The 23,562-nt window shown below is 38.7% G+C and overlaps 1 protein-coding gene across 1 annotated transcript in view; it reads left to right on the forward strand.

The window, feature by feature from the left end:
- Positions 1-23,562, forward strand: part of ATP13A4 (ATPase 13A4) — a 130,645-nt gene that overhangs the window by 62,763 nt on the left and 44,320 nt on the right. The window contains exons 8-12 of the mRNA XM_021692496.1: positions 7,222-7,291; positions 17,063-17,197; positions 19,976-20,146; positions 21,162-21,319; positions 21,940-22,128. Coding sequence (XP_021548171.1) covers positions 7,222-7,291; positions 17,063-17,197; positions 19,976-20,146; positions 21,162-21,319; positions 21,940-22,128 — 723 coding nt within the window. The remainder of the gene's footprint in view (positions 1-7,221; positions 7,292-17,062; positions 17,198-19,975; positions 20,147-21,161; positions 21,320-21,939; positions 22,129-23,562) is intronic.

Consider the following 23,562-nt stretch of genomic DNA (forward strand, 5'->3'; position numbering starts at 1 on the left):
TATATATATATATATATATATATATATATATATATATATATATATATATATATACACACCACCTCTTCTTTATCCATTCATCTATCGATGGACATCTTGGCTCTTTCCACAGTTTGGCTATTGTGGACATTGCTGCTATAAACATCGGGGTGCACATACCCCTTCAGATCCCTACATTTGTATCTTTGGGATAAATACCCAGTAGTGCAATTGCTGGATCGTATGGTCGCTCTATTTTCAACTTTTTGAGGAACCTCCATACTGTTTTCCAGAGTGGCTGCACCAGCTTGCATTCCCACCAACAGTGTAGGAGGGTTCCCCTTTCTCCACATCCCTGCCAACATCTGTCGTTTCCTGACTTGTTCATTTTAGCCATTCTGACTGGTGTGAGGTGGTGTCTCATTGAGGTTTTGATTTGTATTTCCCTGATGCCGAGAGATGTTGAGCACTTTTTCATGTGTCTGTTTGCCACTTGGATGTCTTCTTTGCAGAAATGTCTGTTCATGTCTTCTGCCCATTTCTTGATTGGATCATTTGTTCTTTGGGTGTTGAGTTTAAGAAGTTCTTTATAGATTTTGGATACTAGCCCTTTATCTGATATGTCATTTGCAAATATCTTCTCCCATTCTGTAGGTTGTCTTTTGGTTTTGTTGACTGTTTCTTTTGCTGTGCAAAAACTTTTTATCTTGATGAAGTCCCAATAGTTCATTTTTGCCCTTGCTTCCCTTGCCTTTGGCGATGTTTCTAGGAAGAAGTTGCTGCAGCTGAGGTCGAAGAGGTTGCTGCCTGTGTTCTCCTCTAGGATTTTGATGGACTCCTGTCTCACATTGAGGTCTTTCAACCATTTGGAGTCTATTTTTGTGTGTGGTGTAAGGAAATGGTCCAGTTTCCTTCTTCTGCATGGGGCTGTCCAATTTTCCCAACACCATTTGTTGAAGAGACTGTCTTTTTTCCATTGGACATTCTTTCCTGCTTTGTCGAAGATGAGTTGACCATAGAGTTGAGGGTCCATGTCTGGGTTCTCTATTCTGTTCCATTGATATATGTGTCTGTTTTTTGCCAGTACCATACTGTCTTGATGATGACAGCTTTGTAATGGAGATGGAAGTCTGGAATTGTGATGCCGCCAGCTTTGCTTTTCTCTTTCAACATTCCTCTGGCTATGCGGGGTCTTTTCTTTTTTGTTTAATTTATGTTTTTTTTAAAGATTTTATTTATTTATTTGAGAGAGAATGAGAGAGAGCACATGAGAGGGGGGAGGGTCAGAGGGAGAAGCAGACTCCCTGCCGAGCAGGGAGCCCGATGCGGGACTCGATCCCGGGACTCCAGGATCATGACCTGAGCCGAAGGCAGTCGCTTAACCAACTGAGCCACCCAGGCGCCCTATGCGGGGTCTTTTCTGGTTCCATACAAATTTTAGGATTATTTGTTCCATTTCTTTGAAAAAAGTGGATGGTATTTTGATGGGGATTGCATTGAATGTGTAGATTGCTCTAGGTAGCATTGACATCTTCAGAGTATTTGTTCTTCCAATCCATGAGCATAGAACGTTTTTCCATTTCTTTGTGTCTTCCTCAATTTCTTTCATGAGTATTTTATAGTTTTCTGAGTACAGATCCTTTGCCTCTTTGGTTAGATTTATTCCTAGGTATCTTATGGTTTTGGGTGCAATGGTAAATGGGATCAACTCCTTAATTTCTCCTTCTTCTGTCTTGTTGTTGGTGTATAGGAATGCCACTGATTTCTGTGCATTGATTTTATATCCTGCCACTTTACTGAATTCCTGTATGAGTTTTAGCAGTTTTGGGGTGGAGTCTTTTGGGTTTTCCACATAAAGTATCATATCATCTGCAAAGAGTGAGAGTTTGACTTCTTTGCCGATTTGGATGCCTTTGATTTCTTTTTGTTGTCTGATTGCTGTGGCTAGGGCTTCTAATACTATGTTGAATAGCAGTGGTGATAGTGGACATCCCTGCCCCGTTCCTGACCTTAGGGGGAAAGCTCTCAGTTTTTCCCCATTGAGAATGATATTTGCTGTGGGTTTTTCATAGATGGCTTTTATGATATTGAGGTATGTACCCTCTATCCCTATACCCTGAAGAGTTTTGATCAAGAAAGAATGCTATACTTTGTCAAATGCTTTTTTTGCATCTATTGAGAGGATCATATTGTTCTTGTTCTTTCTTTTATTAATGTATTGTATCACATTGAGTGATGTGCGGATGTTGAACCAACCTTGCAGCCCAGGGATAAATCCCACTTGGTCGTGGTGAATAATCCTTTTAATGTACTGTTGGATCCTATTGGCTAGTATTTTGGTGAGAATTTTGGCATCCATGTTCATCAGGGATATTGGTCTGTAATTCTCCTTTGTGATGGGGTCTTTGTCTGGTTTTGGGATCAAGGTAATGGTGGCCTCATAAAATGAGTTTGGAAGTGTTCCTTCCATTTCTATTTTTTGGAACAGTTTCAGAAGAATAGGTGTTAATTCTTCTTTAAATGTTTGGTAGAATTCCCCTGAGAAGCCATCTGGCCCTGGGCTTTTGTTTGTTGGGAGATTTTTGCTGACTGCTTCAATTTCCTTAGTGGTTATAGGTCTGTTCAGGTTTTCTATTTCTTCCTGGTTCAGTTTTGGTAGTTGATACATCTCTAGGAATGCATCCATTTCTTCCAGGTTATCTAATTTGCTGGCATAGAGTTGCTCATAATACGTTCTTATAATTGTTTGTATTTCTTTGGTGTTGGTTGTGATCTCTCCTCTTTCATTCGTGATTTTGTTGATTTGGGTTATTTCTCTTTTCTTTTTGATAAGTATGGCCAGGGGTTTATCAATCTTGTTATTTCTTTCAAAGAACCAGCTCCTAGTTTCGTTGATCTGTTCTACTGTTCTTTTGGTTTTTATTTCATTGATTTCTGCCTGATCTTTATTATTTCTCTTCTCCTGCTGGGTTTAGGCTCTATTTGCTGTTCTTTCTCTAGTTCCTTTAGGTGTAGGGTTAGGTTGTGTATTGGAGACCTTTCTTGTTTCTTGAGAAAGGCTTGTATTGCTATATACTTTCCTCTTAGGACTGCCTTTGCTGCATCCCAAAGATTTGGAATAGTTGTGTTTTCATTTTCATTGGTTTCCATGAAGTTTTTAAATTCTTCTTTAATTTCCTGGTTGACCAATTCATTCTTTAGTAGGATGCGCTTTAGATTCCATGTATTTGAGTTCTTTCCAACTTTCCTCTTGAGATTGAGTTCTAGTTTCAAAGCATTGTGGTCCGAAAATAGGCAGGGAATGATCCCAATCTTTTGGTACCGGTTGAGACCTGATTTGTGACCTAGGATGTGATCGATTCTGGATCTAATGTTCCATGGGCACTAGAGAAGAATGTGTATTCTGCTGCTTTGGGATGGAATGTTCTGAATATATCTGTGAAGTTCATTTGGTCCAGTGTGTCATTTAAAGTCTTCATTTCCTCGTTGATCTTTTGCTTAGATGATCTGTCCATTTCAGTGAGGGGGGTGTTAAAGTCCCCCACTATTATTGTATTGTTGTCGATGTGTTTCTTTGCTTTTGTTATTAATTGGCTTATATAATTGGCTGCTCCCATGTTAGGGGCAGAGATATTTACAATTGTTAGAGCTTCTTGTTGGATAGACCCTTTAAGTAGGATATAGTGTCCTTCCTCATCTCTTATTACAGTCTTTGGTTTAAAATCTAATTTGTCTGATATAAGGATTGCCACCCCAGCTTTCTTTTGATGTCCATTAGCATGGTAAATTGTTTTCCACCCCCCACCTTCAATCTGGGGGTGTCTTTGGGTCTAAAATGAGTCTCTTGCAGACAGTATATCGATGGGTCTTGTTTTTTAATCCAATCTGATAGCCTTGTCTTTTGATTGGGGCACTGAGCCCATTTACATTCAGGGTAACTATTGAAAGATAGGACTTTAATGCCATTGTATTGCCTGTAAGGTGACTGTTACTGTATATTGTCTGTGTTCCTTTCTGGTCTATGTTGCTTTTAGGCTCTCTCTTTGCTTAGAGGACCCCTTTCAAGATTTCTTGTAGGGCTGGTTTTGTGTTTGCAAATTCCTTTAGCTTTTGTTTGCCCTGGAAGCTTTTTATCTCTCCTTCTATTTTCATTGACAGCCTAGCTGGATATAGTATTCTTGGCTGCATATTTTTCTCATTTAGTGCTCTGAATATATCCTGCCAGTCCTTTCTGGCCTGCCAGGTCTTTGCGGATAGGTCTGTTGCCAATCTAATGTTTCTACCACTGTAGGTTACATATCTCTTCTCCCGAACTGCTTTCAGGATTGTCTCTTTGTTTCTGAGACTCATAAGTTTTACTATTAGATGTCAGGGTGTTGACCTATTTTTATTGATTTTGAGAGGGGTTCTCTGTGCCTCCTGGATTTTAATGCCTGTTTCCTTCCCCAAATTAGGGAAGTTCTCTGCTATAATTTGCTCCAATATACCTTCTGCCCCTCTCTCTCTTTCTTCTTTTTCTGGGATTCCAATTATTCTAATGTGGTTTCATCTTATAGTATCGCTTATCTCTCAAATTCTGCCCTCGTGATCCAGTAGTTGTTTATCTCTCTTTTTCTCAGCTTCTTTATTTTCCATCATTTGGTCTTCTATATTACTGATTCTCTCTTCTGCCTCATTTATCCTAGCAGTTAGAGCCTCCATTTTTTATTGCACCTCATTAATAGCCTTTTTGATTTCGACTTGGTTAGATTTTAGTTCTTTTATTTCTCCAGAAAGGGTTTCTCTAGTATCTTCCATGCTTTTTTCAAGCCCCGCTATTATCTTTAAAATCATCATTCTGAACTCTAGTTCCAACGTCTTACTAATGTCCGTATTGAGTAGGTCCCTGGCCGTCGGTCCTGCCTCTTGTTCTTTTAGTTGAGGTGATTTTTTCCATCTTGTCATTTTGTCCAGAGGAGAATAGATGAATGAGAGAACAAAATGCTAACAGGGTAACAACGTCCCCAGAAAAGATACACTAAACAAATCAGAAAAGACCTGAAACTGGGGGAAAAGAAAGGGAAAGAAAGAGAAAGAAGAAAAAAAGAAAAAAGAAAAAGATAAAAACAAACAAAAACAAAACAAAACAAAAAAACCAGAATATGATCAAATATGATCAGGCTGGTGCATTGATCAGTGCCACACACTAGATTTTGGGTGTATTTTGGTCCGTTAGAAGAAAATGCCTCCCAAAATTTTAATGAAAGAAAAACTTATATATGTACAAAAATAAGGGTTAATACGATGAAGGGATGGAATATGACTGTAAAGATGAAAATTATAAAATATTTTATAAAAGGAATTGATAAGAAGTTGGTTGAAAAAAGTAAGAAGAGGATTTTTTTTAAAAAAAGGGAGAGAATGTGATCAGGCAGGAGACTAGAACAAAGCCATACTCTAGAGATTTAGGGTATATTTTGATCTGTTAGAAGAAACTGTATCTCAAAATTTTAAAGAGAGAACAACTTATATATATATATACCAAAAATAAGGGTAACTACTCTGAAGGGATAGAATAGGACTCTAAAAATGAAAAATAAAAAGTATTTTTAAAAAAAGGGTTCGATAAGATGTTGGCTGAAAAGGGGAAAAAGAAAAATTCAAAAAAAAAAGTTAAAAAAAATTAACTTTGAAAGACTAAAGAATCATGGTAAAAAAGCCATGGATTCTATGTGCAGTATTCCCCTACCGCTGGAGTTCTGCCATTCTCATTGATGGGTAAACTTGGTCTTGGCTGGCTGTTCTCGCTGATCTTCTGGGGGAGGGGTCTGTTGCTGTGGTTTCCAAATGTCTTTGCCTGAAGCAGAATTTCCCAGCCCTTGCTGGGTAGGGCTAAGTCATCTGCTCGGGTTTGCTCTGGGAGCTTTTGTTCCCTGCAAACTTTCCTTCCAGCTTTGGAGGCCGAGACTGAAAATGGCGGCCTCCCAATCTCTGCCCCGGAGGAGCCAATAACTCGGGGCCCCACTCCTCAGTGCACCCCCAGAGAAAAGCAGTCAGTTACTCCCGTCTCCCCAATCTCTGGCTGCACTCCGTGCTCACTGGGCCTGTGACCCAGCATTTCTATCTCTGGCTCATGACCCCATGTGGAGTCTCCAAACCCAGTAGATCCCTGCAGTGTGCTCCTGCGCTGCTCCTCCTGGGGAAGGAAGGGGAGTCTCCCTGGATCTGCTGCTTGTTGGGTCCCTGCTGGAGGAGCAGTGGCCCGACTGGGCCGCGGATCATGGTTTATGGCAACCCCGAGCTGAGAGCCTGTGCCTTGGCTCCGTCTCTGCAGCTGGCTTCCCCGCTCCGATACCTGGGAGCTGTGCTGCACTCAGGCACCCCCGGTCTTTCTGTGACCCCGAGGGTCCTGAGACCACACTGTCCCACGAGGGTTCCACTCCCCGCTTAGCCACTGGAGCGACGTCCCTCAGTGGAGCCGACTTCTAAAAGTTCTGATTTTGTGCTCCAAGGCTCTATCACTTGCCAGTAGTGGCTGACGGAGGCCCCCTCCCCCGCCATCTATCCTCCTGAATATCACCTCGGATTCACTTCTCTGCAAATCCTATGTTCCAGAAAGTGGTTGCTTTTCTGTTCAGAGAGTTGTTGCTATTCTTTTCTTCCATCTCCTGTTGAGTTCATAGGTGTTCAGAATGGTTTGATCTCTATCCAGCTGAATTCCTGGGACCAGATGAAATCCAGGTCTCCTACTCCTCTGCCATCTTGCTCCTCTCCCTTCTTGTGTATTTCATATATTAAAACAACATATACTGTGAGGAAATAGCATGCACCACCAAACTCCTTATAAAGTTATAGATTAGGAACTCTGATGTGGGATAATTCAAGGCTGAAATAATGCTTAGTTCTCAAAGCTATTTGGGTACAAACACATATCTTGAATGATTAAAGTTCTTGATGTTCTCTACTTAAAGAACTAAACACAAATCTATGGTTATCAAAAACTACTTTGAGTGAACCAAGCATGCTGGGAAATTCCTTTCTACCAAAGAACACATACTTCTTATTGTTGGTGAACAGCCCAGCACGTTGGATGACTTTTCAGTTGACTGATAGGCTACTTAGTCTTTTGTTTTTAGCCAGTGTATTCAGTCGGGAACAAGACAGTGCTCCATCTTTAAAGAAACTAACACTTTACTGAATTAATACCTGGGGCCTATCCTCAAATAAATAAGCCTTTTTCTATTTTCCATTCTTCTTTTTCAGCAATCTGTAAAACTCCACCATCTAGTTGAGTCACATAATAGCATTACAGTCTCTGTATGTGGGAGAAAAGGTAAGTCTCATTATTTTAGATCTGTGTGTGTTCATATGGAATCAAAACAGGATTTAAATTTGTATCTCTGTTTCTACTACTCTCATCTTCATATGTATTTTTTTCTGTACATTTACTTAAAGAGATGAGGTCCTTGAGACATTTTCACCCTAAAAAAACTTTATTGAGGTAAAATTGACATATAATTAACGGAACCAGTTTAAAATGTACAATTTGATAGATTTTGACTTATGTATATCCATGTAACTATCCATGAAACCATCACCACAATAAAGATAATGACTATCCATTACCCCCAAAGGTTGCCTTGTGCCTGTTTGTAATCATTCTTTTCAACCTCTCTCTCCCCATCCCCATCCTCAGGCAACCACTTTACATGTTTACAATTTTATATAAATGGTTGTACACTAGGCATTTTTTGTCTTTTATAACATATTCGGGTTAATTTTACAGGGGTCAAAGTTCCTAATTATTTTTAAATGTGTCCTTTTGTTAAAGTATGTCAATAGTTTATTCCTTTTTATTCCTGAGTAGAATCCCAGTGTATGGATAGACTAGTTTGTACATCCATTCACCTACTGATGGAAATTTGGGTTGTTCCTAGTATTAAGCTATTACAAAAAATGCCTCAATGAAAATTTGGGTTCAAGTCTTTGCATGGACATACACTAATTTTGTACGGGAAAATACATAACTGTGGAATGGCTGGGTCATATGGACAGGTAAATGTTTAACTTTTTAAGAAACTGCCAAACTGTTTTCCATAGTGTTTGTACCATTTTACATTTTACTAATATGAGAATTGCAGTTGCTCCACATTCTTGTCTACACTTGGTAGTCAGTTTTATAAAATTTTAGCCATTTTAACAGATGTGTAGTGGGATGTTATTGTAGTTTTAATTTGAATTTCCCTAATGACTAATGGCACTGACCATCTTTTCAAGTGCTTATTTTCTACTTATATATCCTCTTTGGTGAAGTGTCTGTTCAAATCTTTTGCTTATTAGGTTGTTTTCTAATTATTAACTTTTGAGAAGTTCTTTCTATATTCTGAATCCAAATCCTTTATCACAAATATGATTTGCAAAGCTCTTCTCTCACTCTATGACTTATCTTTTCCATTCTTTTTACAGTGTCTCCCAAAGGGTGGATATTTCTACGTTTGTTAAAGTCACGTTTATCAGATTTTCCTTCTGTGGGTCTTGCTTTTTGTGTCATATCTAAGACATCTTTGCCTAATCCAAGGTTATTAAGCTTTTCTATGGTGTCCTAATGTAAATAAATGCTTAATATGTAAGTTCTTAATGAATATCTATTCAATAAATTGAGGTGAGGTACTTTTTGAGATTCAAAAATGCATTTTTTATAACAATACGATAGGAAAATATTGGTTATAGTCTGCCTAGAATGAGTTCATCGAATCCTTCTCAATATGAAGGGTTACAAGCTGGAGTCTTACTTGGAAATCCTACACATCTGGGAAACTTGTTAATGGTTAGGGTAGATTGAACAGTTTAACAGTATTTAACAACTTTGTTGCATAGGAAGGTGGGGAGTACAAAGTAGGGAATTTTCCTAAAGGATGGATTAGTCTGATCAATGCATTTTATCAAGAAATGATCCACAGTTTTCAAAATGAGATAGTAATTATGAATATATCCTGGTGGATATAATTCTAATCTTTCTTTATCCAATGCTATGAACATATCTATCTGGTTCCCAGGAGTGAGGGCTATAATTAACAACTGCAACAGATATTTTCCTATAACACAAAGAAGCAAACAACAATCTATAAAATTTGTAGCCCAAGCAGACATGATTTGGGTTCCAGGATCAAAATGTCACATAAAATATAGTGATGCCCCTTCTCATACTTCATCTCAGACCTCCAAGAAATGGGGTTCATTACAAAAGGGAAATGTCCTGCATGAGAGAGAGAGAGAAAGACACATTCAGATCAAATCAAGTGTTTTTGTTTTAACAGTTGGTTAGCAAAACCCAGGCTGTTTGCTTAGCTTTATTTACTTATGGTGGCTAAGAGTTTGTTGTTGCTGCTGGAAAATTAGGTGCTTAGTAGGGTTTATAACCAAATTAGCTTTGGTGAGTAGAGGAATTTTTTTTTTTAAATATTTTTATTTATTTGACAGAGAGAAAGATAGCCAAAAAGGGAACACAAGCAGGGGGAGTGGGCAGAGGGAGAAACAGGCTTCCTGCTGAGCAGGGAGCCCGATGGGGCTCGATCCCAGAACCCTGGGATCATGACCTAAGCTGAAGGCAGATGCTTAATGACTGAGCCACCCAGGTGCCCCGAGGAATATGTTTTTGAACTCATAAATAATCGGCAACACTGCCACCTAGTCCTCTTTTTTTTTTTTTTTTTAAAGATTTTATTTATTTATTTGACAGAGAGAGAGCAGGAGAGTGGCAGAAGGAGAGGGAGAAACAGGCCCCCTGTCGAGCAGGGAGCCCCATCACTGCCACCTACTCCTTTCATGAGACTATTGTTGAAGTCCTTGGTGGTTAGCTGATAACCATGAGAGTATTGTTTCGTTTTTTTCTCCAGGTGTAAAAGGCCTTCTCCAGACTAGACATCATTAGTGAGCCTTCTAATGGACAAATATACTTGCAATCTTTCAGGACAATTCTTTGCTTCCTACTATAAATTAGCATAGATCTGGTCTTCTAGTTATTTCTCCCTTCAGGCGCAAGAGGAAAGTTAATGTAATAGGTGGAGTTCTGCACACTGTGAAGGTTTTCTTCTCCATAGTTATTCTGGGACTCTTTTAAGCCAGGATCTAATACCATGAAATGTTTGGGATTCTTTTTTGTCTATTAACGGCCATAAAAAACTTCATCTGAGGTCTTAGATGTACATTGAGAAAGAGACAACAGAATGACAGAATTGGGAAGACATGTTGGGAGGTGAAAAAACTGTTTTTGAAATTCACTTGGACTTTCAACATCTGTTTAGGTCTTACTTTGTGTATAACTCTTCTACTTGATAATTGAATGCTGTTGGGAACTCATAATTTATATGGCCAGTCATATCAGATAATGGTAAATTCATGATAGGTGGGTATTCTCCCTGAGAGATTAATAGCAACAAACAAAAAACAAACACTACATTGTTTTCTAGAATGTTCAAAGTTTTAGGTTTCACATTTAGATCCATAATGTATTCTGAGGTTTTTTTTAATTGATGTTCATTCTTTGCAAATAGACATTCAAATGTTCCAGTACCATTTGTTGAAAAGACTATCCTTTCTCCACTGAGTTGCCTTTGCATCTTGGTCAAAAATCAGTTGCTCATACACAGGTGGAACTGTTTCTGGACTCCCTATTCTGTTCTACTGGTCTATCTGCTTGTCTTTATACCAGTGCCACCATATGGCTTTATAATATTATTTAACTAAGCTAATGGTAGTCCTTTAGCTTTGTTCTTCTTTTTCAGTGTTGCTTTGGTGATATTGGGACCTTTGACTTTAGAACCAACCTGTCAATTTCTAATAAGAAAAAACATGATGAGATTTTGATTAGGATCGTGCTGGATCTATAGATCCATAATTTGTGGAAATTTGTGGAAAATTGACATATTAATAAGTTTGGGTCTTCTGACTTATGGATATAGTATGTATCTACATTATTCAATCTTGGTTAATTTGGTCTTTGATTTCTCTCAGCGATGTTTTGCAGTTTTTGGTGTATGGGTCTTATACACTCTAAGATGCATTCCTAAATATTTCATGATTTTGATGCTATTGTGAATGGTATTTTTAAATGTATATGTTCAATTGTTCATTTGCTAGTAGTTTTTTCAAATGCATGTGATGATTAGTCTCTGTAGACTGTCATGTCTGTATTCTGAAGTTAGGGAGACCTCTGGATTTTGTCTGGGTTCCCCCTCCCTGCACAATGGCCTGGGAACTCTCTAAAGGCAGTAAGCTGAGCAATTGTAGGGCACCTTCCCTTGTTTCCTGTCTTTTGTTGTTTATGTTCAGTGTTTAAAACCATTGTTTCATATATTTTGTATGGTTTTGGTGTTTCAGATGGGAAGATAAATCTGCTCCTTTTTACTATATCTTGGCTGGAAGTAAAACTTCACCTTTTAAAAATACCCTGATCATTTTCTTGCTTAACTTTTTGTGATGAAACATTTTGCATACATATAACAATGGGGAGAATACGATAATGAAACCCCATGTAGCTATCACTCAGACTCAACAATTATCAACAATTTTCCTCCCTCACTCTGGATTATTTTGGAACTATCCCAGATATCATATAATTTCATTTGAAAAAAATTCAGTATATATAAAATATAAAGATTCCTTTTTAATTCCTTTACCTAAAAAAACTAAAATAACTCCATAATTTAAAAAATCAATTATATAGAAGGGTTTGAATTTTCTCAATTGAATCACAAGTGTGGGTTTATACATGTATATGTATTTTCATATCAGGATCCAAATAAAGTCCACATACTGCAGTTAGTTGATAAGTCTCAAGTTGAACTCTACACGTTCCCTCCTTTATATCTTACTTTTTTCCTTGCAAATTTTTTGTTGAAGAAAGTAAGAGGTTCATCCTATGGGTTCTACTGTTTGGATTATATTGATTACATATTCATAAAGTTATTTAACATGATTTTCTACAGCTTGCACTTCCTGTAAATTGGTCGTTAGATCTGGGGCTTGAGTTTTTGGCAAGAATACTTCATAGTTGGGGTGCCTGGGTGGCTCAGTTGGTTAATCGACTGCCTTCGGCTCAGGTCATGATCCTGGAGTCCCAGGATCGAGTCCCGCATCGGGCTCCCTGCTCGTCGAGGAGTCTGCTTCTCCCTCTGCCCTCTTCCCTCTCGTGCTCTCTGTCTCTCATTCTCTCTCTCTCAAATAAATAAATAAAATATTAAAAAAAAAAAGAATACTTCATAGTTGATATCGCATACTTCCAAAGGGTGGTATGTACTATCTGACTATCTTCTTTTTGTGATTTTAGCAGACATAAATGTTTATGATCTAGATTAACTATTTCATTAGGAGTTTCCTAATTTCTACTTCTATCATACCATCTTCACATACTAAGTGGAGTATTTCTATAAAGAAAAACACCCTCCTCAACTATTTCATTACCCTGAGATTCAGTTTGTTTAAGAGAGGATTAATATTTGATTATTTACTTTTATGTACCAGCTTTCAAAATAATGGGTTGATCCTCTAGCATTATCCAAAGGACTTTTTAGAGTCATTATGGCTTCATATGGGTTGGCACATTTCCATCCATGGCAATTTTTATTCTTACTGTGCTCAAATGGTCTCATCTTTGGCCATTGAGTGCCTCCTCAGGTTGGCTTCTGAATTCTTTTGCTGTGACCCCAGTAGTCTTTAAAAGTTTTATTGCTTTCTGATATGATATGATATTCCAAACTTACCTTGTACAATTCCTGCTCCAAACCTGGACACATCCATTTTTCCAAAGAGCTCTTAGATATGGTTAGAGACCTCAACCAGAGCACTCAGAGTGCTCATTTCTACCGTGTTAGTCACTATTGCTTGGCCTTTTCAGAAGACAGACCTAGTCTTCTGACATTTCTTTTTAGAGAGGGAGAGAGAAAGGGTGGGGGAGGGCAGAGGGAGAGAGAATTTTAAGCAGGCTCAATGCCCAGCACAGAGCCTGACAGGGGGCTCGATCTCACAACCCTGAGATCATGACCCGAGTCGTAATCAAAGAGTCGGATGCTTAACTGATAATCACCCAGGACCCCATCTTCTGACATTTCTAATTCAAGTTTAGAACTATGGGCTTTTTACTTAACTTTGTTGATTGTACTTTTGTCTCTCCTTTATCTCAAAAGTTGCAATTCTCAATGACAGCAACCAATTACTCATTTGCTCTATACCTCATACACAGTAATCTCAGAGTTGAAAGCCAAAACACCTGGGAGGAATATAATTCCTAAAGACAATTTGAGATTTTGGAAGGCAGCTATGCTCACCACTATACCACCAACGCCGGCTTGACAATTTGAGATTTTGTTGGAGTTCTTTTCCCCTGTTTGTGATATACCATATGAAATGTACAAATTATACTTTTTAAAAAAACTTATGTTTCAAAGTTACTCAGAATGGTTCTTCTCTCTATGGTTATGCCAGCAACTCAATAAATTCATCTCATTCATTTTGCCTTAGATTTTTAGTGTTAACTTTTCAAATATATTTTTGTATTAGTTTATGTGGGTATTATACACAAATATATATTATATAAAGTATATAATTATAAATTTAGTAAAATTATATATTAAATATATAAATTATTTAAAATATATACTATATAAAATCATATAAAATATCTACATGGTTCAAAAGTTAAATCTGTAAGTCAAAACATTCAGGAGAGCTTTGCTCCTATCCCTCTTTTCTCTACCTTGTGCACTCACTCTCTCTATAAGAATCATTTTTGTTTGTTTTTGATTTATTCTTACATTTAAAAGATACAGAGAAATTATATATAACATCCATATCTACATAGTATATATACAGAATAGTGTATATATTTACACAACTGCTTAGATAACAGGGGTATACCATACACGTTTAGCTCATATTTGCTGTTATGTTTGCTTTACAGGCTTTTTTTTTTTTAAATATTGAGACATGGTTGACATACTATGTCATATTAGTTCAGGTGTATTTACATACTTAACTATGTTTTCTAGAGATTCTTTCATAGCGGGAGATATAAATATTTTTTTGCTCATTATTTCAGCTTTCTAGTACTTTTGTGTATGGAGGAACATTGTTTATTCAATCATTTCTCTATTTTTTTTTAAAGATTTTATTTATTTATTTTGACAGAGAGAGACACAGTGAGAGAGGGAACACAAGCAGAGGGAGTGGGAGAGGGAGAAGCAGGCTTCCCATGGAGCAGGGAGCCTGATGCGGGGCTCGATTCCAGGACCCTGGGATCATGACCTGAGCCAAAGGCAGATGCTTAACGACTGAGCCACCCAGGCGCCCCCAATCATTTCTCTATTGAAGGATTTTATTTTTTAGTTTTTTACTATTACAGATAGTGCTATAATAAAAAGGCTTGTGCATATATCTGTCTTTTCTTATTTCCACCAGTCTATCTTTGGCATAGATTTCCAGAAGTAAAATTGCTGAGTTAAAGAATAAATGCATGTATGTACTTTTGCTAGATAGATATAGCCAAATTTCTTTCCATGGAGATTGTACCAGCTTGCATTTGTGCCAGAAATGCGTGTTTCCTCATAGCCTTGTCGACAGAATATGCTGGCAAACCTTTAGGTTTTTCTAATTAGCTAGGTGGGCAATGTTAGATGTGTTTCCTTTTTTCTTTTTTTAGGAAATAACTAAAAACTTACAGAAAAGTTGCAAGAATAATTCAAATAACTTTTTCCCTGAGCCATTTGAGAGTAAGTTGCCAACATATAGCTCTATGACTCCTACATATTTTAGTGTATATTTCTTTTTTTTTCTTAAAGATCTTATTTATTTATTTGATAGAGAGATAGCGAGAGCAGGAACACAAGCAGGGGGAGTGGGAGAGGGAGAAGCAGGCTTCCCTCTGAGCAGAGAGCCCGATGCAGGGCTCGATCCCAGGACCCTGGGATCATGAGCTGAGCCAAAGGCAGACGCTTAATGATTGAGCCACCCAGGCGCCCCTATTTTAGTGTATATTTCTTGAAGACAAGGACATTCTCCTACATAAATGACAGTGTAGCCATTAATATCAAGAAGTTAATATTGACATATTAATAGCAACTGATGCTCAGACCCCATTCAAGTTCTGCCAGTGGTCTTAATAATGTTCTTTATAGGAAAGGATTTGGAATTACACAATAGTATTGTTAGACACATCTCTTTAATCTTTAATCTTTCCTTGACGTCATGACCTTGACTCCTTTCACTCTGGTTATTTTGTGGAATGTCTCTCAATTTGGATTTGTCTGATATTTCCTCATAGTTAAATTCAGGTTACGCACTTTTGGCTGGAATATCATAGAAGTGATGCCGTGTCCTCATTGTTTCCTCTCAGGTGGTACATAATTTAAATTTGTTATATTACTGGTGATGTTAACTTGGATCACTTAATTAAATAGTATCTGCCAGGTTTCTCCATTGTAAATTTACTCTTTTGCCCTTTGTAATTAATAGTTATTTTGTTGAGAGATACTTTGAGACTATATAAACAAGCCACCCTCATTAAATTTACCTACTAGTTGTACATTGCTATTTCTTGGCTAAATTACAACTTTGATAGTTGCCAAATGGTGATTTTCTAATTGTATCTTTTCTCCTACATTAATTGTAATTTTACTGTAAGAAAAACTATCTTTTCTCCCCATTTATTTATCCATTTACTTATGTCATATGGACTCATGAATTCCTATTTTATTTTATGGGTTATAGTTCATTTATCATCATTTACTGTAATGCTCAAATCATTACAGATTTAGGGAGTGAGAGCCCCTTAAGTTGGCTTTGATGTTTTTTCTATCTGTCTCCATCTTTCCTTGAGCGCTTTTTTACTTAATGGAGCAACAAAATGTTTTAGCTTATATCATACTTCTCTTGGCCCAGCCTTGTAATCAGCCATTTCCTTAAGGAACCCTGATTCTTTTTTGGGGAGGAGGAATAGAATTTAGAAACCAAAATTTGGGCACTAGATATGCACATTATTATTTGGGTTTCATGGCTCCTAGGCCCTCTCAGACAACATAATTAACAAATATACGTATAAAAAAAGACAAGCAAACATATATGTGTGTATTCTCATATACATATTCATTTACATCTATATTATTTTTCTATTTATCTATTGAAAACTGTCAATTTACATTGTTGTCTCCAATTCTAATCCAATACCACAGAGTTCAGTCTAGTTTTATTTTCGTCTATATTTGTAACTTCCTTTCTTCATGAGAAACCTGGCTCTCATTAGCCTCATTATATTACTTATTCTATCAATCCCTGCTGAGTGTAACCCATCATCTATCATTACTGATGCTTTCCCCCACTTCCATGTAGACATATTTTTCACTGCTTGAACTCCAACATCCCACACCAGGCCACTGTCAACATGGGGGCCCTTCTCTCCCTCCTTGGGCTCTGACCCCCTGCACCATGCCATGTGAACACCTGTCCATCCTTGTTAGGCTCCAAAACCTGCAGCAGGCTGCCACCCACATCCCCAACCTTCTGCAAGGATGCCTAGCTTGTTTAACCTTGATAGCTTTGGGACTGAGTAAGGAAGGAAAGAAATACAAGAAAGCAGACAGGAAGAAAGGAAGGAAGGAAGGAAGGCAGTTAGGAAGGAAGGAATTTTCAATTTTTAAGTTCAAATGTTTAATATGTTGCTTGAATTGTGTGTGTGCATGCGCAGTTGTGAACTGCTAACATCTCTAGCAATTTTGCTGTAGTCATTTGCTATACATCTCTCTCTTTTTTTAGGAGTTCTTTATACATTAGGAATATTAATCTTTTGTAATGTAATGTAAGTTTCAAACATGTTTTCTGAATTTGTCTTTAGTTTTTTTCTGTTTATTTATTGTTTTACCATACAAAGGTTTTTATTTTATGTAATCTGTTATTTTTTTCTTAGTGTTTCCAGATCTCAAATCAATGTTGAGGGACAGCTTTCTTTTTAAAAATGCCCTGGTTGCTTTTTCATTGATTTCCAGTTAAGGTAGTTGTTGGACTATGTTTCTGTGGGAAAAAAATCTGACTTGACTCTGCCATCTCACACTTTCAGCTGGAGTCCAAGAGCTGGAATCACGCTTCCTGGTACCTGGAGATCTATTAGTTTTGACAGCGAACAAAGTGCAAATGCCATGTGATGCCATCCTGATTGATGGCAGCTGTGTGGTAGATGAAGGCATGCTGACAGGTACGGTTCTGTTTCATGACTTACAGCCTCCGTAAGCTCTCCTGGGTTCCTCCTCTATCTGAACAATGATGGCAAAGCACGGGGCTGCTATGGCACCTTCCCACTCCCACAAGTCTTACTTGACTGTCCTGCTCTGGATGGTTCTGAAGGTTCAAATTAAAGCTGCTTTCTATGTGCTAAGTTTGATACAGTTGTAACTTTCTGAGAGCTTAGCATTTTCTTCTTGAACAAAGGGTATTACAATCCTGTCATTTTACTTTAAAAGGTTGTGGAGGTCATTAGACGTTTCAGAATCATCTGTGACTTTTATGTTTAGTGTTTTCATATAAAATATATCTTCAGATAAACTTGGAGGATGATGACATCCTGTTGATGTCATCTAGAAACCCAGAAGGTCAAATCCAAGCTCTTTCTGGCTTGGCTTGACCATGTCGAAAAGTTCATGACACAGGATTTGGCACATCTGCTACTATGAAAATACACACTGGGAATTTTGTACTACCTGTATTTCATTTTTAAATAGCATGCTGGAGCTGGGAGGGACCTTAGAGGTCACTGCATCTCATGGATATGGAAGCTGAGGTCTAGAGAGGAGAAATTACTTGTTCAAGGTCACAGTGCTTTGAGTTCTCACGCATACATATGAGGAGATGTTTTGCCAACATTTCTGTAAGATAAAGAAGAATCATAAAGTCTTTTTCACAGGTGGACTAGGGGGTTGAAAAGACACATTGATATACTGTGGTTCCCATGAAAGCCCAAATTGAATCCATTTCTCCTGGGCAGCCCAGGAAGGCATGAAATAAGAGACAAGAACACACATCTTTCTTCTATTAACTTTACCAAAAATATATTTTAAAAAATATTTTATTTATTTATTTGACAGAGAGAGAGAGCAAGAGAGGGGACACAAGCAGGGGGAGTGGGAGAGGGAGAAGCAGGCTTCCCGCTGAGCAGGGAGCCCAATGCGGGACTCAATCCCGGGACCCTGGGATCATGACCTGAGCCGAAGGCAGACGTTTGACAACTGAGCCATCCAGGTGCCCCCCAAAAATATTTTTTAAATGTGTGGCAGGCCAGGTTTCTTCCTATAAGGAACACATAGATTTGTAAAAATCCCTTAGTGCTGGAACTCTTGCAATACTAAGGACCATTTTCCTGCAAAAGTGTGGAATATATACCTGACTTTGTACTGCCCACTCTGCAAAGACCAGTGGAAGGTTTACAAGGTTTGTTTCTCAGAACAGGCCCTAATTATTTCCATAACTTCATTCACCACCTTGTATTAGCACTTCAACCTGCTTCAGTCTGTCCCCACTGCATGGCAAAAGTCACCCATGTCCCATTTGCCAAATCCAAAGGATTCTTCAGATTTCTTTTCTTATGGGCCTCTCTGCTGCTTTTGACTATTCTGACCATCTCTTCCTTTGGAAAACTCTCTTCTCCCTAATTTTCCAAGACAGCCTATCTCTCCAAGTTCTTCTACCACTGATGACACCATCCAGTGTCCTATGCTGCTTCTCCTTCCCCATACTCTTGATTGTTGGTGCTGCTCAGAGCTATGTCCTAGCCCTATCCTCTTCTACCCTCACATGTGGTCCCTAAGTAATCTCATCTCTCCCATGGCTTTAATCATGGTCTGCAAGGTGGTGAATCTGACTAAATGTCTCTGGTCAAGACCTCTCCCCTGAACTCCAGACCCAAATAAATAAACACAAGACATCTCAGCAGAGCCATTCCACAAGGCATCTCCAACTCATGGTGACCATAAGGCAATTCTTCCTTCCTCCTATAATCCCTGTGTTGATGACTACCACCACCATCTGCTCATTCTCCCAAGTTGGAAACCAGGAAGCCATTTTGAATTTCTCTGTCCCTATGACCTGCCAAGATAAAAACTCCCCAAGTTTTGTAACTTCTCGCCTCCTTATTTCTCAAATCCAGCACTTCCTCTCTACTCCCACTGCCAACTGCCATAGTTCAGATCTCGTTCTCTCCAACTGGATGTCCAGCCTCCAACCTCACCAGACTTCAATCCACTCCCATACAGCAGACAGAGTGCTCTCTCTTATACACAAATATGATGTTAGTCTCCTGAATAAAGCAGTGAAATATCTCCCCACCCCCTTCTGCCACTAATGCCTACAAAAACCATTTAAACACTTAAATATGTGCACTTGGGCCCTCCATGCTTTGACTCCTACACAGCTCTCATGGCCACTCACTCCCCAACACCCCACATTCTGGATTGCACAACTTGCTCTTCCCTACATAGCTATTTCTAGCCTTTTTTTTTTTTTAATTTTTTTTTTAATTTTTTTTTTTAAAGATTTTATTTATTTATTTGAGAGAGAGAATGAGACAGAGAGAGAGAGAGCACGAGATGGGGGAGGGTCAGAGGGAGAAGCAGGCTCCCCGCCGAGCAGGGAGCCCGATGCGGGACTCGATCCCGGGACTCCAGGATCATGACCTGAGCCGAAGGCAGTCGCTTAACCAACTGAGCCACCCAGGCGCCCTATTTCTAGCCTTTTTAAGCATCCATGTGTGATGTTACAAAACTTATAGTATTTATAATACATTATACTTATTTGCCTGGACTACAAATCTCCTAAAAAGAAGAACCATATTTCTTTCTCCTTGTATCCCTAAAACCTAGGGTTGTCCTTGCCTCCATGGCAAGCTTAGAACAAATGTCTGCCACATGCTGAGTGAGGGCATGCATGATTCAAAAAAGTGAAGGCTCCTCACCTCACAAATTGAGATGCTCGTTTTCTATAGGAGAAAGTATTCCAGTGACTAAAACTCCATTACCCAAGACGGAGAGCTCTGAGCCCTGGAAAACACAGAGTGAAGCAGACTATAAATGGCATGTCCTCTTCTGTGGGACAGAGATTATCCAAGCCAGGGGAGCCTGTTCTGGGACCGTGAGAGCGGTGGTGCTGCAGACTGGTGAGTTACCAGCTCTTCTTTTGTCTTGTTACTTTAATGAAATATTTCTGCTTCATTTATCTAGTGCCTTAAATTTACTAGGTAAGGAATAGTCTTTAGGTAATAAGCCAAATATATGTAAATTCATATATTTTAAGTGTGAATTGCACTATGGTGTATGCCTTTTAGTAAAAATAATCCTGAAGACAATTACTACTTATGTGTTTTGTGGTTTATAAGCTATTTCCATATATGAAACCAATACAGCAAAGATGCCTGTTCCCACTTTGTACATAAATAGGCTGAGCTCAGCACAATCCAAGCAGGCTTAAAAAAAAAAATTACACAGCCAGTTGCCGACAGAGCTGGACCTAGAACCTAGAGCTTTTAACCCCAAATCCCAAGTTCTTTCTAGGCAGGGCTAGAAACTGAAACTTGACACTGAAAAGTATTAGAAATTAAGTCCATCGGTATTTACTGGGCCATATGGTTTAAATTCAAGTAACATGAGTGTGTGTGTGTGTGTGTGTGTGTGAATGCTCATGAGTCATTTCCTTAAACTGAAATTATACTAGGGAGTGCCTGGGTGGCTCTCAAGAGTCAAGCGTCAGACTCTTAATTTTGGCTTGGGTCATGATTTGAGCTGGGCACTCAGCACGAGTCTGCTTGTCCCTCTCCCTCTGCCCCTAACTGTTCTCGAGCATGCCTTCTCTCAAACAAATAAAATCTAAAAAAATGAAGTTATACTTGGAAAAGCTGTGTTCTGATCCCAGTGTGGTGGTTTCCTTGCTCTGGGATGCATTGAAATTGAAAGTAGAGAGAAGAAAGATCAGAGAGTAATAGACTCTGAAATAGGCATGATGAGATATTTCCGTTCAGCACTCAGGTATTTTCCCAATTATCCCTTAATTTTCTTTGGGCTTAAGAGCTGTTTAAATATCTCCAGAAAAAAACAAAGGCCATATTGAGGCTTAGAAGAGCACTAGCAGTAGGATTTTTCATCCTGAGAATGTGGAGTGTGTGTTTGTTATTTCAGGATTCAACACTGCAAAAGGGGACCTCGTGAGATCCATTCTTTACCCAAAGCCAATGAATTTTAAGCTCTACAGGGACGCCATCAGGTTCCTCTTGTGCCTTGTAGGGACAGCAGCGATTGGGATGATCTATACTTTGTGCATCTATGTGCTCAGTGGGGTAAGCTGCTTTTGTTCTTTTACTACATGCACGTATACATTCATCTCTGTATAATTTAGACTCTGCGTGTTAACCTTAATCTCAGGCATGGTTTACAAACCTGGGAACAAAGGCAAACACTGAAAACCTGCACATATACTCACAGTTCCCCAATATCAGCGATTGATCACCAAGTAATATAACAATCAGATCCAGAGGGACAAAACACTGTTTATTGAGCTATCAACATGCCTCTCATCTGGTACACTTCTCCTTACGCTATTTTTTCATTTTCAATCTGAGAATATATTTATTCCAATAATGTAGTGTTTTGTAGTTATTAAATAAGGAATTTAAAATAAAAGCCAGATACCCAATGTTGGTGAGGTCATGGCAGACTTGTACATTGTTCTCTGCTGGTAGTAGAATGAAGCATTACAGACCTTTTCATTGTACTTTGGAAAATTTATGAGAGCCATACTCTTTGACCCTTTCATATCATTTCTGGGAATTTGACCAAAGAAGTAAAAAAAAAAAAAAAAAAAGAAGAAGAAGAAGAAGGAAAAAAGCCATATGCACAATGCTGTTTAGGACTGATTTACCTGATTTACTAAGAGCTAAAGAGTGACTTTTTGTCCCAGGATCCTCCTGAGGAGGTGGTGAAGAAAGCTCTGGATGTCATCACAATTGCAGTTCCTCCTGCTCTGCCCGCTGCTTTGACCACGGGCATTATCTATGCCCAGAGGAGGCTGAAGAAGAGAGGCATCTTTTGCATCAGCCCCCAGAGGATCAATGTATGTGGACAATTAAACCTTGTCTGCTTTGACAAGGTATGTGTGTTCCATCCTCGTTCTCATCGCCATTTTGTCGTCATTGTCATCGGGTGGAGGTGACTCACACTCCTCTGGAGCAGGAAACAGAGGATGTGGCATCTGACTTCATTTTATCTCTGGTTGGGTGTGTGATCTAGGAAAGGCACATCTCTTGAGCTCTCAGATTCTGGGGTTTAGAGGAGGGAGAGTAGATACTGAATAGGTGAATCTTTTTACAGTCCTTCCAGCTCCAATATTCTATAAAACACAGTTAATTAAACTGGCATTCTGTCCCTCCTCAGTCAAAACCCCATACAAAGAACAAAACTGAAACCCTTTACTATGGTCATTGCTGTATCCCTAATGCTAAGAATCTTGCTTAGTGTATAGTCCATGCTCAATAAATATTTATTGAGTTAGTGAATGAATAGAAAAAGGAAGAGTTTATTTAACTGTGTTTTACTTGGGTAATTGGACTTGGTTATATGAAGACCCCAATCAAATCCTTACTGTATTTTCCCATCTGTAGTATATTGCTTAAGATTATCCTTGATTATATGCCAGTTATTCCCAATGAGCCTCTTATTCTATCTTCTCTTGACTGTATTCTTTTGGTCTGTGCCTATACTGGGTGAGGGTGGGAGCTGTGAGAGGGGAAGATGGAGAAGACGGGCTGTTTTGTGCCCAGGTCTTCATTTATAAAGATGACTGATGACTGCAGAGAGGTCATTGCCTTTGAAAGAAGTTTAACATTACTCACAGTTCTCCTGGTAAGGAGAGGCACGGCTCGCCATGTGGGGCTACAGGAGGAATGCCAGTCTTTGGTGAGGTAGCAAAGCAGGAGTGAGGGAAATGCTCGGGACGTGGTCTTTATTGGGGTCTCTCCAGGGAAGGCAAGTCAGGCTGTAGCTTATGATTGGCTAGTTTGAATGATTTGGGTGAGCTTTGGGCTGTAGGGTTTTCTCTGGCACTTGGCCCTGGGATGATGAAGGCAGAGAACTATTGCCTCCTGAGGAGGAGGGGCCATATAGAAGATTGGTTACTTTGCATGTCAAACACATGCTGAATCCCTTACCATCTCCTCCTTGGACCTGGCAAAAGAAGCAGGGTGGGAAAGACCATTATGACATGAATTTGAATAAAATAAGTAATAATTGTGAGTAATTATATTACAATTCGGCCCTACTCTATGTCAGACATTAAGTTAAGCACTTTGTATTACCTCATTTGATGTTCATGACAACCTTATCTGATTATAAGCATGTTATAGGAAAGGGTTCTGATGTGCAGAGTGATTAAATAATTTGCCCAGCTGGTGTTTTAAATGAATCCAAACTCTTCATCATTATCCTGCACTGAGAGAAATACCAATAAGCACCTTTTTTTTTTAGGTGTCAAATAGCAAACCATCTGTTTAGAGCAGGGACAGTCTACTCCCATTACTTATTATCT

The sequence above is a fragment of the Neomonachus schauinslandi genome, chromosome 1 (genome assembly GCF_002201575.2).
Source record: "Neomonachus schauinslandi chromosome 1, ASM220157v2, whole genome shotgun sequence".
Taxonomy (NCBI): Eukaryota; Metazoa; Chordata; class Mammalia; order Carnivora; family Phocidae; genus Neomonachus; species Neomonachus schauinslandi.